The sequence below is a fragment of the Ochotona princeps genome, chromosome 3 (assembly GCF_030435755.1).
Source record: "Ochotona princeps isolate mOchPri1 chromosome 3, mOchPri1.hap1, whole genome shotgun sequence".
Classification (NCBI taxonomy): domain Eukaryota; kingdom Metazoa; phylum Chordata; class Mammalia; order Lagomorpha; family Ochotonidae; genus Ochotona; species Ochotona princeps.
Genome location: NC_080834.1, coordinates 44,539,495 through 44,552,164, shown reverse-complemented (window position 1 = coordinate 44,552,164; position 12,670 = coordinate 44,539,495). Strand labels below are relative to the sequence as shown.

The window sequence follows — 12,670 nt, the reverse complement described above, 5'->3', positions numbered from 1 at the left end:
AAAACTCAGAGGAGGAAGTAAACAACGATTGAATCTCTCATTCAGTTTTGCAAAATGATTTTTTTTTAAAGAAAGCATGGATGCTGTGAAATAAATGATACAGTTACGGACAAACCTATTTGTTCCAACATTAGAGATGTTCATGGTCCAATGTTTGCCTCTAACCCTGCTCAAAACATATGAACTTGTTAGAAATGAAGTTTTAAAACTTTTTAAATTTTGTTTTTGGTATATGAATTCTATGCTGTGTTCAGAATATGACAAAAGCATACTATCTTTTATTTTCCTTAACTTATATATATATATATATATATCATTCAAATTCTATATTCCTAAGTTAGTTACTACAAAAATTTCTTATTGTTTCAATATAGTATCCCTACGAAATGCTGTATATATATATGTCTAAAATGTAAAAATTATACTGCAAATGTTGAAGTTTTGTATTTATGAGAGACATTGAAAGTATGGCTTACAAGTATATCAAAATTGTCACTCTTCACCATTTGTATATTAATAGTAAAGATACTTTTACTTTAATAAAGTGTTGCATTTTATGTTTGACTAATATCTCTGCAATGAATGAGCTTATGATTTCAGAAACATTTTCAGTTTTTAGGAAGTTTCTGATCATATCTTGAGATACTCAAAGAAGAAAATATTTTGACATTTTGATTCATCCTCACTTACAGACTTTTCAATTTCATTCTCGACTCAACTCTGCAAATGTAATGGTGCTGGGTGGTTCAAACATTAGATTGTCAAATGTGGACACAAGAAGAACATCATGAAATGTCACCTAGATAGACCTCTGTTCACCACTAGATCTGCTCAACCAAAGAATCCCAAAGAAGGCCTTCCAACTGTGCTTTAGTAGACTTGTGGAGATTATACAGCAAACTGAAATTTCTAATCCACTTGGGTGGAGACAACATTTATTTTCACTCACCAAATATGTATTGATCCTCTTGTAAATGTCACGAATCCTCCAAAATATAGAAAGCTATGCAACATTTTATTTGTCATTTTATATATATATATAATGTAGATATTCCAAACTTCACATTCATGTGCATATATATATATACACACACATATATTCAGTAAAAAGCAACAGTTAGAGAAAATGTATGTACAAAGTTTGTAACATTTGTACAAAATCCAGATACTTTTGCAATCATGGGACTAACGCAAATACCAAAAAAAAAGCATTGATTTTTAGTTTTGACAATTTTTACATAGTTGATTAGGGCACAAAGGGTCAAAGGCTACAAGAAAGCAGATAAGACTATTGTTTCCACATTATTATTATTATTATTTTATTTTCTGTGTCTGAGGTAAAGGGGGAAATAAAGGCAGAAGCCCCACCCATCCTCCCACCCATCCCAGGTCCCCATTGTGGGCGTGATCCGAGGATCCTGCTCAAGAGGCTTTCATAATTCAACATTTATGAATTGCTGCCAGTCTCACCATTCCAAGTACGATGAAATCACTGAAGAATCCCTGGTTAACATAGTCTATCTTAGAGTCTCCGTTTGCCCAAATTTTCACTGCCCGCATATGGCTGGGGTAGTTAATTGATTTGTTCTGTCCTCTGTACTCTGTTGTGGCACCACCTGGTACCACAAAAAACATTGATTTCTGAAAAAGTTATCATAGTAGAAATGATATGCACATCTTGATTAGCAAGATGACACTTTAGTACAGATTTTTTTAAAAAGATTTCTTTCGTTTTTAAAATGTATTTATTTTTATTGCAAAGTTTGATATACAGAGAGGAGGAGAGACAAAGAGCTTCCATCTGCTGATTCACTTTCCAAGCAGGCTCACTGGCCAGAGCTGAGCTGAGCCAAAGCCAGGAGCCTGGAGCCTCTTCCGGGTCTCCCACACAGGGACACAGTCCCAAGGCTTTGGGTCATCCTCCACTGCTTTCCCAGGCCACAAGCAGGGAGCTGAATGGGAAGCGGGGCTACCAGTATTAAAACTGTTGCCCATATGGGATCCTGGCGAGCTCAAGGTGAGGTCTTTAGCCACTAGGCCTGGTTACTTTATTTTTATTTGAAAGGTAACGAGGGAGAGAGAGAGAGAGAGAGAGAGAGAGAGAGAGAGAGAGAGAGAGAGAGAGAGAGAGGCCTAAACAGGGAGTTGGAGGGGAAGCAGAGGATTTGGGAAATGAACTGGCATCCTTATGTGTTGCCTGCACTGTAGTGGAAAGCTTACCAGTCCTCATGTCTCATTTTCCTGTATTATACATGAATTATAAAAGGAGGGAAACTGATAATTCCTTACATGTATTTGTAAGACCTTTTTGTCTTTAGAACATAATGCAAAGTTTGAGCAACGCTTAAGGTGAAAATGATTGTTATACTAAATGCCAACTTTCACAAAGAATCAATTTTCCTTTTTTTATGGATTGTTCTGTTTTCTTGAAAGGCAAAGTTACAGAGAAATAGTTGGAGTGAGCTACTTAGAGATCTTGCATCCACTGGTTCACTCCCCAACATCACTGCAAACATGAAGTCATGCCAGGTTAAGGCCTTAAGCATTATAAATTCCACAAATTCCATAAGCAAATATAATAAAATAACAAAATTTAAGAGAAACAAAAAGGCAGCTGTGCAGTAAATGCTTGTTTTCCCCTATTTTATAACTAAATGAGCAGCTAAAATGAAATGAGAAACAATCCGTAAGAAAGAGATGACATGTGAGTCACCAGCATCATTTAGAGAATGATACCAGGTCTTTAGATATTTTAGAAATTTCTGTTTATCTAAATGAAGTTATTGTCAATATAAATCATGTTCACTGTACTACCAAAAATGTGTGCATTTCTTCTGTATTCATACCATGGACAGTCTAAATTTTTTTTCTGAATTAATTTACAACAGGCTAGTTTAGAATATCCTCAAAATATAAACAACATTTCCTATTTTGCATGAAGTGTTTTGTGTCTGTTCTTTTCCTTGCATACTTTCCTTGAAAACTTTATATTGAAGTGCATATTATAACTTTACAGGCTAACTTTTTTTTTATAACATTGCATCAGGTGACACAGTTTTATAGGTGCTGGGATTCCCCCCACCCCTCCCCAAACCATCCCCCTATGGTGGATTCCTCCACCTTGCTGCATTGCCACAGTTCAAATTCAGTTGAGATTCTTTCATTGCAAGCATATACCAAGCATAGAGTCCAGCATCTTATTGTCCAGATAAGATCAACGGCTTGTTGGGGAGACCATCTCTGGTCTGAAGGTAGAGCCGGCAGAGTGTCATCCTGCTCAATTAAATGCCCCAACATAACATCAGCAACAATTTATAATGTTATGGAATTAGTGGACAGAGTATTGGGTAACCAATATGTTAAAAAAAAATACAGGCTAACTTAACACATCTTCAAAGGGAATATTTACATAGCCTTTATTTTTTAATAAGAAAGAGGCCATTGTAGTAGGAAAATACCAGCTTTATCAATCAGAGTTTTCTCTTGCCATTAGGCTACAAAAGCTAAATAATTGTAATATTTATCTTTATTTCTATTAAGGAACAGAAAGCTGCATTTTTACTTGTTTTATATCAACATCATTCCACCCCAATTATTTATATTTTCCATTTCATTTAGCTTTAGTATTTCACAGTTATGATCAACATCTAAAACAGGCTTTGGAAGATTGACATATATAGAAGTAGGAATAATTATCAAAAATGGTTGAAACAATTTCATTCAGTGTCATCTAGATATTAATCAACTGAAATAATTTGGAAGGGGCAATTTAAAATGAACAATTTGTTAAGGAGGTATTAATTTTCTTTTTACTCAGAGTTAATGGCTTTAAAGAGAAAGATGACATCTTATTTGTAAGCAAACATCCAGAGCTGATGTCAGAGGCGATCCAATGAGCTTGTTCTACTGCATGGGCTCTGTAAACATTTCCCGCTCTTTCTTGGGGTTCCTTGGCATGATTTATATCCTGACCAGCTATTTGAAATAACACACAGGTTTCTCTGTTAGGAGTGCCCTTGCTATTTCTTCGCATCTTCTCTTTCATTGAAGTTGCAGTCACTGAGTGCCTGAATTAAGACAGCTGTAAACTGAAAGTGATCTTTGTGTATCCCTGTCCTTTGAAATGAATCTTCTGTCCTTCCATATGCCAGAGTCCAGCTCCAGCCGAGTTCGGAGCTCGGGAAGGGTGCGTGGAGTCGGTGATAAAGAAAGACACAGGCACTGACACTTGGTGCATTCTCACAACTGCCCAAGAAAAAGCTGTCCTTTTTATTTACTCAGATACCTCACAAGCTTCTACACAAACAACAAATTATTCTATTTTTACTTCAAGACTAAGGGGGCATGTACAGACATTTGGTCAATCTGTTTGCACTTTAAGGCTAAGCAGGTGCCCCTAAAGATAATTCTGCAAAATACTACATTCATATTCTTCAAAGCAAGCCATTATTTATTCTTCAACAGCAGCCATGGAGTGACAGCCAGGACTCCAAGGCCAAGGCACATGCGATTACCTGCTAATTAGTAGTACATTCCTACCACATTTTTATTTCTACAATTTACCCATTATTTAATGGGAAAATAGGTTACAAGGGAAAAAACCTAAAATCTAAAACAGAAATTTCAAATATAAAATCCCTCTACAACTATAGACTCTACAACCCCATAAACAATGGAACAATAATTGAAAGCATTTGTCCTTAATAAAAGCATCCTTAATTCCTCTAGCTAAAAATTATAAAAGCAGCTAAAACAGTTTCATTTTCTATGCTCCAAAAAACTGTAAAGACAGGCTAGCCTTTGAGATAATAATAACTATATTTATTGCCATAGCAGTTTCAACCCTCACTCCCATCACTTGCATTAATTCTTAGGATGTTTTCAAGCCCCTTCCCAGAAGGAGTGCTACATGTCTGGACCAAATTCTGAGGCAATGGTTAAGTATCCACTAAGGTGTCCAAAAATGACATGGGCTTAGTTGTACTCCTGTGCGCAGTTAAAGGCCCACTCACCAAGACATTATCAATAACATTAACTCTCAAGCTCATGTTGGTGGCAAAAGCCATCCCACAGGGGCAAACGATGCCTCAATAGATTACAGAATTCTTAGTGGGGTGCTTGAGTTTCCATGCAAAAAGGGGGTGAGACTGCGTCAAGGTGGTCAGAGAGAAATCCGCTGGGCCCTGCCAAACAGCTGGATGCTCCCCCAGGCCCTGCCAAACAGGGGAGCTGTTCTCTTCACACCTTCGTGCCATCCATACCTACTGCACGGACCCCAGCATCCATAGTCATATGTTGTAACCCTAACAATCTAGGAAGTACTTCTAGTAAGTGGAAATTTGAAAGTTAAGTAAATCCCTAGATAAGAATTCTCATAAAAAAAAAAAAATAAAAAGGATTTCAGCTGCCTTTTTAAAAAGTCCAAAAGAAAACTCTACGAATCTATAGCTCTACAATGCTCAGGAGCAGCAAGAAACCACCATCGAGTAACAAAAACATAAACCTGCACTAATCACTGAGTTCCAGCACCTTGGTCTTCCAATTGCGGGCCTCCTCCAGAGCCATAGACATTAATACTGGCTCTATATTCTGAGAAGTCTGTGATTATGTTCTCTGTTATCCTTCCATTAGAAGACTGAAACATTACCATGCACTAAGGTCATATTCCAGGTATTTATAAAAACAAAGTTTGGGGCCCGGCGGCATGGCCTAGCGGCTAAAGTCCTCTCCTTGAAAGCCCCGGGATCCCATATGGGCGCCAGTTCTAATCCCGGCAGCTCCACTTCCCATCCAGCTCCCTGCTTGTGGCCTGGGAAAGCAGTTGAGGACGGCCCAATGCATTGGGACCCTGTACCCGCTTGGGAGACCCGGAAGAGGTTCCTGGCTCCTGACTTCGGATTGGCGCGCACCGGCCCGTTGCGGCTCACTTGGGGAGTGAAAACATCGGATGGAAGATCTTCCTCTCTGTCTCTCCTCCTCTCTGTATATCCGGCTTTCCAATAATAATAATAAAATCTTTAAAAAAAAAAAAAAAAAAAAAAAGAAAGAAAGTTTGAAATTGGCTTTGTAACACTACTGGAAATTCAAGTTCTACTAATATACACAGCATATAGATTGCTTATAAAAATATAAAAAATGTTTTTAGTGTTATTAATAAAAGCTATTTTAAGCACTTAATGCATTAAAATAGCCGTCACATACTTCAGTACACAACATGATAACATCCAGTTTCCTTTGACAATTTAAACTGAACTGAAATGAAAAACTTAAAAATCTAGTTATTAGCCGGGTTATTCACATTAGTAAGATACAGCTAGTGGCTACTATACTAGCACAAATAATTTATAATATAAATCACACATTTTGCTGGAATGAGATAATATAGCCCACTGTTGCGGCCGGCTGGGTCAGTAACGTGGTACGGCGAAGGATCTGGGGATGAGGCACCTACACACGGAGACCAGAGATGGTGGAAAATGTCTCTCTCTGGCCTCTCTCGAGGCCTGCTTTTATTGCCTCCACTCTTGACCTCTCACCTAGTTCTTGTTTACGCTTTAGCCCACACTCTCAATATTGGATACAGCTGAGTTCCATTAGACCAGGTGCTTTCAGCCCCAAGCCCATTGCCTGTAGTGCTCAGTTTAGCGAGTGCTAACCAACTCCTTAGCCCACAACATCACACAAAGGAAAGATTCTCCCTGTATCTTCTGGGTATTGCCATGACTCTAATTCCATTGGCATGATAAAACAGCTTCAGAATCTAAAGTCTTTTGAGATGAACTGTACTGTTGCTATAAATAAAAAAATCCCTGCCGATTCATATACATACCTTGTGAGGCATTATCTGAGGACCAAGCACTGAGCTCCATGTTGGCCATGCAAAAAACCTGGTGAGTTCCTGAGTGCTGGTTTAAGGCTTGGACAGTCCTACTTCCAGGAGTCATTGGGTAAATGAGTCATCAGCTAGCATCTCAGTCTTTTTTTCTGTCTTGATGTGTGTATGTCTACACTACCAAAAAAACGAAGATGTGGAAGTCATGTTTTTTTTTTTTCATGAAAGTTATTTTTTATTTGTGTGTGTATGTTTCTGTGTGTTAATATGTATTTCTGTGCCTGTAAATATATATATCTTCATTTGAATATTTCTATTTATAGCATGTGTGATGTAAAGTGCTAGAATTTATTGTCTAAATGATCATAAGCTATTAATTTATTTAATTCGTATTTATTATTATTTGCATTCACACACTAAAAAATCAATAATTTTTACTTTTCTGTCGATGCTTTTCCGTCCTTTAACATTGATAATTATACAATCTCATTTTATATTGATTTAAAAAGTATAAGGGGAGATTGCATTTTAATTGAAATAAACCTTAAATGATACATTTTTAAGTTATTAGTCCTCAACCTATGTATATAAACATTTTCTCACAAAAATCAATGGGATAGGTAGATTATGCGATGCAGCAACTAGGACACTTCTTGAAATACTTGCATTCTATATTGGTGCACCTAGATTCCAGTCACAGCTCTACTCTCAATTCCAGCTTTCTACTATTGTGTACCCTGGAAGACAGCATGTGGTTACTCAGTGGTTGGACCCCTGTATCTACAAATGAATCCTGGAGACGGAGACCTCTGGCTTCACCATGACCCAAATGCTGCAGGTGTAATCCTTTGGCAAAGTGGATGGAGAATTCTCTACAGGTATCATCTGGGAGAGTTTCCATTCTTAACCTTCCAGCCATGGCCTGTCAAAGGCAGCACACAACGTAGATATTCCATGATATTCTAGCAGAATATCTCAACACTGATACTTCTTAAAACTGCCAATATGGATTAGGAAAACTAAAGATGAAGTTTTATTTGCTTTCTTATTTCTTCTTTTTTAAATCCTCTACAGAAAATATAGCCACTAAGTACACTCACAGCTCTTGCCAGATTGACCTGTAAGTAATATGTGTTAGGATGTGTTTGGTCTACAACATGATGAAAGAAAAAAAAAATTTATTTTTCCTCTGAAAACCATGATCTTGTGATAGTTCAGTAGCTTTATTCTACTATCATCCTTCGTAAATGAATTTATTGAGTTTGCAAACACCTCTATTCCTTAAGAGAAATACTATGCATTCATTCAGACAGCAAAGAGAGAGGACAGTACAGAGGAGACAGAGAGAGAGACAAACAGAGAGAATGGAAAAGCCTGTTTCCATCCCTGTTCCCATTTTCTCATTCACAGTGAAAACACCTGAACACACATAGTGACCAGGCTGGATCAGCTCAAAGCTGATCTCAATGAAGATTTCCTCATGGTTGTTAACAGACCAATTACCAAAGCTACCATTCAGTGCCTCCAAGGCTATATATTAGCAAAGAGCTTGAATTTCTTTATTTGTAATAGCATCTTTATCTAGATTCACAAATTCTGCAAAATGGTTTCATTTATATTAGCTATTCACTAATTAGATGTTCGATTTCTAGGTTCAATATATTTTAAGGAATAACTTTAAGGAATAACTTGGGTGAATCACGGTAGAAAAGGTGCATACATTATTTTGTGAGCCAATGCCAATTAAATTTAAGTGAATGAATTTTTAAAAAAGATTTTTTTTTTTATTACAAAGTCAGATATACTGAGAGGAGGAGAGACAGAGGAGGAAAGACAGAGAGGAAGATCTTCCATCCGATGATTCACTCCCCAAGTGAGCAGCAACGGCCGGTGCATGCGGATCCGATGCTGGGAACCAGGAACCTCTTCCAGGTCTCCCACACGGATGCAGGGTCCCAAAGCTTTGGGCCGCTCTCGACTGCTTTCCCAGGCCACGAGCAGGGAGCTGGATGGGAAGTGGAGCTGCCGGGATTAGAACTGGCGCCCATATGGGATCCTGGTGCATTCAAGGCGAGGACTTTAGCCACTAGGCCACGCCACTGGGCCTAGTGAATGAATTTTTAAACTGTAAGAAAAAAACACCTAATAGCAAGTGGAGAATAGAAAATAAAATTTAAAAGCTGAATAAAGCATTTTTAACCATAATATTTCCCTAAGGATATATTAAAATAGGATGCTAAGTGAATCTATACAGAAAAAATGCCAAATAAGATCTTCATTAAACTTGAGTATTTTTGACATTCAGAAGAGATAGGATTTTATCAGGGTTAATTACTTTTCTGAGAAAAATAATAGAGTGAAAGAAAAACCTGAATGATGGAAAATGCATAATAGTAATCCCTCTCCGAGTGGAAAAAAAAAGTGTTAAATGTCCATTTGCATTCCCTTATTATAGCAGATATCTAATAATTGCCTGTAAAGTCAAGTAATATCTCATACATTTTTCTGCCTTTACTGCAACTTCTAACAACAAACTATCAACAAACTATCTACACAATCAAAGGGTGATAATGACACGAAAGTGAACTCAAAGTGTTGAGACATGTTTCTACAGTTTGGCTGGTTGATGAATTCAAGGAACAAATGAAAACAGCTTAAATTTTTTGGTTGTATTTTTTTAAATAGAAAACTTGAAGAGTATGATTAACAACAGGGAAATCAAGTCAAAATGAGGAATAAATTAGTGGCAAACAGTCGTTTGTTCTTTGCTCCCTAATTTTAAGCTTTCCTTTCCTTTGTTTTCCAGTATATACATTTTGAAAATCAATGTATTACTTGCATCTTATCTATATAATGTAAGGATTAACTTTTTTTTTTCTGTCTCATGCCTTTCTTTGGGTATCAACTCGATGGAACTAAAATTTAGGACACTGAGAATTGGCCAAAGAAAGAAAAGACTAAGATAACACGTGGAAGTAAAGAAAAAATATACCTAAAGTTCTGATTTGAATATTATTTTTATTGGAAAGTCAGATGTTCAGAGAGGAGGAAAGATGGAGAGAAAGATCTTCTGTCTACTGATTCACTCCCCAAGTGGCTGCAGTGGCAGGAGCTGAGCTGATAGGAAGCTAGGAGACAGGAAACTCTTACGAGGCTCCCACGCGGCTGTAGGGTCCCAAGATTTTGGGCCATCCTTGACTATTCCCAGGTCACAAGCAGGGACAGGATAGGAAGGGGAGCTGCCAGGATTAGAACTGGTGCCCATATGGGATCCCCGCACGTTCAAGGCAAGGACTTTAGCCGCTAGGCTACTGCACAGGACCAAGTTCATTTTTTATATAAAATACTTTTTAGACATTTTGAAAACGTGTTAGATAAATGTAAAAGCCTAATATATTTTTAATTGTAATTTGTAAATTATTTGGAAACTTTGAAAGAAATCATAGTCATTATATTCTGCATGAGTATAATGCAAAACTCATCAAGAAACATACTCATACGTTTTTTTGTATTTATACTTGAAATTGAAAGTATATGCAGTGGGGAGGGCTGGAGGCGGACCCGGGCGGGCTGTCCCCGAGCCTCTGCCCCCTGAGCCCTCCCGGGGCGCGGGCCGCTGGCTGGTTTGCTCAGCGCCAAGCGAGCCGCGGGAAGGGCACCTTGGGGTAAAGCGGCAGGGGACGGTGACCAGCTGCCCTTCGTTGTCAGTCAGGGACGAGGACCCGGCGACGCTCCCAGGCGGCTGCCCGCGATCACCCGGCCGCCGACATGTCAGCCGCCGGCGCCCGAGGCCTGCGGGCCTCCTACCACCGGCTCCTGGATAAGGTGGAGCTGATGCTGCCCAAGAAGCTGAGGCCGTTGTACAACCACCCGGCAGGTCCCCGAACAGTTTTCTTCTGGGCCCCGATTATGAAATGGGGGCTGGTGTGTGCTGGCCTGGCTGACATGGCTAGACCTGCTGAAAAACTAAGCACAGCTCAGTCTGCTGTTTTGATGGCTACAGGCTTTATTTGGTCAAGATACTCTCTTGTAATTATCCCCCAAAATTGGAGTCTGTTTGCAGTTAATTTCTTTGTGGGAGCAGCAGGTGCCTCTCAGCTCTTCCGCATATGGAGATATAACCAAGAACTAAAAGCAAAAGAAAACCAGTAAAAGAGTTCCTGACCAGCTGAGCAGCCTAGATGTGGACATAAGCGCTGGGACCTATTTGATTATTGATAAGGCATTGCTAATTGTGCTATATTTGAGATGGCACCAAAAAAAAAAAACCTAACTATAGCTGTTAGCTACTGCTTGATTCAACAGGAAAATAAAGGAAACTTTTAATAACAACAACAACAAAAAGAAAGTATATGCAGTAATTGAATATGGTAAGTACATTATTGAATCAATTTATTCCTTAAAGGGTATTGATGAAATTTAGCTGCTTTAAATGATATGTTCATACAATAATAAAAACAACAGAAATGAAGGTATTTTGTTTCTAGAATAGGAAGATCAATAAAATATTAACACACCTGAACATTACTTTAAAGGTCAATTTATTGACACTATAGATTTATAACTTTATATTTCATAATATTTTAAAATTACAAGACAAATATTGTGAAGTAGAACAAATAGTTCTCATGACTGTCTCATATAGGAGGTTACACTTGTTAATTAATATCTCACATCAGCTGCCATTAACCTCTTGCATTAGTATCTTAGTAAAATTAATGAAACATACTAGCTACCCCTGCTCCTTACTCGGATTCTATCAAGACTCCTTACCCTCCACACGTGCAGTTAGCAACATTCTGTGCTCACCACTAAGATTTATTTGTTTTAAGCATTATTCCCACATATTAAGTAGATCATGTGACAGGGGTCTTTCTGTGTCTGACTTATCTCACTTAACATGACTTCCTGCACTTTCACACATTTTGCTGGAATGTCAGATTTTCATTCAGTCACAAAAAATAATGAAAATAATAAACATTTATAAATATAGTCACAGAGAAATGAAAGATCTCTACAATAAAAATTATAAAACCTCGATGAAAGAAGCAATCAAAGACGCACACAAAGCATGGAGAGGTATTCTTTCTCATGGAATGAATGAATCAATTTCCTCAATAGTGCCCGTAATTCCAAACACAATGGGAAGATTCAGCAGAATCCCTATTGAATTGAAGAATTAGAAAGAAAGTCTAAAATTGCTAGAGAACCTCCAAATAGCCGAAGAAATCTTTCAGGTGAGACAGGATAACAATGAAAAAAAAAAAAAGAAAAAGAAAAAAAATCAAGATCCTGGCATATTTTACTTTAAAGTGTATTTCAAATATGTAATAATTAAAATAACATATGACTAGCCTAAATACTAACTCCTAGTTAACAGAATATGGTGCCCAGCAATTAATCCAATACAGCAGACTGAATTTTACCTTGGGCACCAAAAGCATATTGCTAAAATATAGCAGTTTCACTAAGAAGTGCTGACAAAACAAGGCATATCTATACAGAGGAATGAAATTAGTTCTCTACTTCCAACCATAAACAAAAATGTTTCCAAGGAGAATTTAAGAACTAAATGTGGGACCTGAAATGCTGAAACTGCTGGAAGAAAACCTAGGTGGGACATGTGTTGAATTTAAATGTGTTGATACAGGCCATGACTGTTTTGGGTAACGTCTCAAAGTGTCAGCAACAAAAGAAAACTAGATACACATGACTGCATCAAATTCAGACACTCCTGCAAATGAAACAGGATAGATATTACAGTTTTACTAAAACATGACTATTTATAATACTAATGTAACAATGCTTATTAAGTCATACTATCATTTTGATTTTGTT

General features: G+C 37.7%; 1 protein-coding gene across 1 annotated transcript; it reads left to right on the top strand.

Moving 5' to 3' along the window:
• The first annotated feature begins 10,437 nt into the window (after nucleotides 1-10,437).
• On the top strand, nucleotides 10,438-11,082 carry LOC131479808 (mitochondrial pyruvate carrier 2-like). The gene has a single exon (XM_058661259.1). The coding sequence runs from the start codon at nucleotides 10,601-10,603 to the stop codon at nucleotides 10,982-10,984; it is 384 nt and encodes a 127-aa protein (XP_058517242.1). The 5' UTR covers nucleotides 10,438-10,600; the 3' UTR covers nucleotides 10,985-11,082.
• Nucleotides 11,083-12,670: the final 1,588 nt, after the last annotated feature.

Excerpts from the sequence above, each read along its gene's own strand:
- LOC131479808 (XM_058661259.1), top strand. The coding sequence starts at position 10,601 with ATGTCAGCCGCCGGCGCCCGAGGCCTGCGGGCCTCCTACCACCGGCTC.